The following is a 2,883-nucleotide window of genomic DNA, read 5'->3' on the forward strand; positions in this document are numbered from 1 at the left end:
TTCCTCACGAGCGGACGTCCTCTCGGTTTAGAGAGGATGCTGCACACAGGCCTCCGTTCTTCAAACACTTTTGAAACAGCTTTCTTGTGTTTCTGTTTTGCTTTCAGCTGCCAACGCTGTGAACGCTTCAGGTGAGTCTGATCACACCGAGTAACGCTGATGTCGTGTTTACATGCTGTTATTAAAGAAGCGGTTGTCGCTCCTTCGTCTCCAGAATCGGGCGGTGTCGGCACCGGAGGTCTGGAGGAGAACCTCTGTAAGATCTGTATGGACTCCCCCATCGACTGCGTGCTGCTGGAGTGCGGTCACATGGTCACCTGCACCAAGTGTGGAAAGAGAATGAGCGAGTGCCCCATGTGTCGCCAGTACGTCGTCAGAGCCGTCCACGTCTTCCGGTCCTGATCCTGGCTGCGGCTGAACCCAGGTAACCCGACCCAGACCTGGCAAACCAGTTTAACCCAGAGCGTGCATCCAGACCTAGTTTAACAAACTGGGCGCTGCCGCTTTAACAGTCTGATGTTGTTCTGGATTTAAACGAGTCTTCTTAAAGTGTTTTTTCCCTTCTTTGTAGGACCGACTGCCTCCAAAGCAATAAACTGTAATCAGGTCTTTCTGAAGGGAACTTGACAGAATGGGCTTTTATTTTGATAACTTTATTTTTCTAATGGTATGCCTGTCTGAAGACGGTGAGACGGGACCTTACCCCACCTTCAGAGCTGCTGTTTAGATGCACACACTGAATGTACAAACTCTCGCTGCGGAGAGTTCACCGCACATTTGTGAACTAATCGATTGAGAAACCACCGTGCCTTCATCGCCTTGCCGCCGCCTCGGTCTGACCTGCGGCCGTCAGCCTGCGCGCAGCCAGGCAGGAGTCTACCAATGCAGCAGGTGATGACAACCAGGAAGTCCTCGCGGTGCCTTCAAGTCCACGCTCGGCCTGCGTTCTTATCACAGTCATGTTTACGCTGCAATAAGGAAGTGAAGCGAACAGCAGCCGGCCCTCAGCCTTCAGTGTAATAACAGCAGCTTCAATGTGTCCTACACAGGAAGTTAATGATGCATTCTTCACATGGAACCATCTGTTCAGACAGATTTCTGTTTTACAGATAGTTTGCATAATTAACTGTTTTTTTAAGGAAATACTCAGGGAACCACCTTTAAATATCTATTTCTGTCTGAACGGCAGCCTAAACCTGGAAAGATGTTTTTGTTACAGAAGGAACATCTGCAGTCACGTCTCATATTCACACTAAATTTACCCTCAGTCACTGTCACTAACAGGAAACCACAGGAACATGAAAACCAGTATCCTTCTAATTACCATTTACAGTAAAGTCCAATCGTACACCTTCACATACGTGACATCATAGCAGGAACCAGCAGGGGGCAGCACACACATCACCTGAACTAAACAAACTCTAAGGATGGGACCAAATGCATAACGTGGAGCCGGCGCTTCCCCTGACGTCCGTGCACACGCTCACATTTCTGAATATTTTTAGGGCAACAAAGAAGTTCACGATGAAGGATTCAGACTTGGGTGGAGAAATGTCAGGACAGCATTCAGAGTCGGTGCTTATCACAAGGAACAAAGTCGGGAAACCGCGATTCCCAGCTAGCGTGTTGGCATGTAAGCACTTGCAGACTCAGAGGTCAGATTTCTTCCTGGCCTGGACCTCCAGCTCTTCATCCTCTCTGCCTGGAAACGACACAAACTGGAGGTTTGGGTGAAGCCGGAGCTTTAAATGTATTAACAGGTTTACTGGAAACAGCAGAGGCCCTGAAACGCTAACATGAGGGACTCCTTAAAGACAGAGGAAGACTGTTTGTGTGTTATTGAGCTTTTAGACTTTTTGGATTTAAGTTGACTTTGTTTGCACTAAACTGTTGATTTTAAACTGTTTTTCAGGAGGTTTGCAGGAGGACGGTTTGTCCTTTTCCCGAGGTTTTTATTCTAGTGAAATCACTGTGTTTGATCTTTGTGAACATTTTGGATTCAGATGGTGTTACTCGCTGGCCTTTAACCTGTAACTTCTTCCTCTGTGGTGCAGTGGGATCATGCGAGCTCAGCTGTGGAGCTCATACTGCACTATAGAGCTTCTAGCTGAAACTTACACAGGACCTTGTGTCTGTGAGCACGGTGAGGCGGGGCCAGTGAAAACAGCACAGCTGGAATGTAAACCTCTAATCCAGCTGTTTCCTCATTAGTCCCCTGGCTGCGAGCTTTTTAAAAGGACACACTGTGATCTGCAGACTTTAAGTTTTTACTTTAGCCGCCTCACGTTGACCTGTCTCTGTGTTGGAACCTTTATTTACTCAGAATGTTTCTGCAGCTACCAGTGAGACACGTTTTTACAGAGCGACAGGAAGCTTTATTTTTCTGAGTGAGCTTTGCATCGTATTCTAATAAAACTTGATTTTCATTGAGTTCTGTGTCCTGTGCTTCATTGGGTTTATTGAGGGGTGCTCAACATTTAACTGATTACGGTGGAATCTTTATTTTGTGACTTCACATAAGAAGCTTCGCAGGTCAAATTCAGCTTCATTTGTGCTTCTTCCTGTACGTAGTTCAGCTGCTTCAGCTCTGATGTCCATTTCTGGAAGCCTGCCGAGGGGCAGCACAGGTGTGCTGCTTGTACTTCCAGGCTGCGAGGAAGCCTGTGATCTAAGGGATGACTCCTAATTACATCTACCGCATATTTTAAAAATTCGGCTGCATTTGATAAGAACGTCTGATAACTGCTTTAAAAGATGTTTACTGGTGTACGTTCCAAAGATGGAAATTAGCAACCCCAGAGTTAAAATCCAGACTCCGCTCAACATTTTCTGGAAATGTATCTAAAATTTGATCTCGATATGGTTTCTAGAGATGCTTTTTGA

General features: G+C 46.3%; 1 protein-coding gene across 2 annotated transcripts in view; it reads left to right on the plus strand.

The window, feature by feature from the left end:
* Positions 1 to 2,430, plus strand: part of rffl (ring finger and FYVE-like domain containing E3 ubiquitin protein ligase) — a 12,239-nt gene extending 9,809 nt beyond the window's left edge. For both annotated transcript variants that reach the window (XM_076873524.1, XM_076873525.1), the window contains exons 6-8: positions 108 to 131; positions 215 to 424; positions 572 to 2,430. In XM_076873524.1, coding sequence (XP_076729639.1) covers positions 108 to 131; positions 215 to 402 — 212 coding nt within the window. In that variant the 3' untranslated portion in view covers positions 403 to 424; positions 572 to 2,430. The remainder of the gene's footprint in view (positions 1 to 107; positions 132 to 214; positions 425 to 571) is intronic.
* The last annotated feature ends 453 nt before the right edge of the window (positions 2,431 to 2,883 follow it).

The sequence above is a fragment of the Maylandia zebra genome, linkage group LG14 (genome assembly GCF_041146795.1).
Source record: "Maylandia zebra isolate NMK-2024a linkage group LG14, Mzebra_GT3a, whole genome shotgun sequence".
NCBI lineage: Eukaryota > Metazoa > Chordata > Actinopteri > Cichliformes > Cichlidae > Maylandia > Maylandia zebra.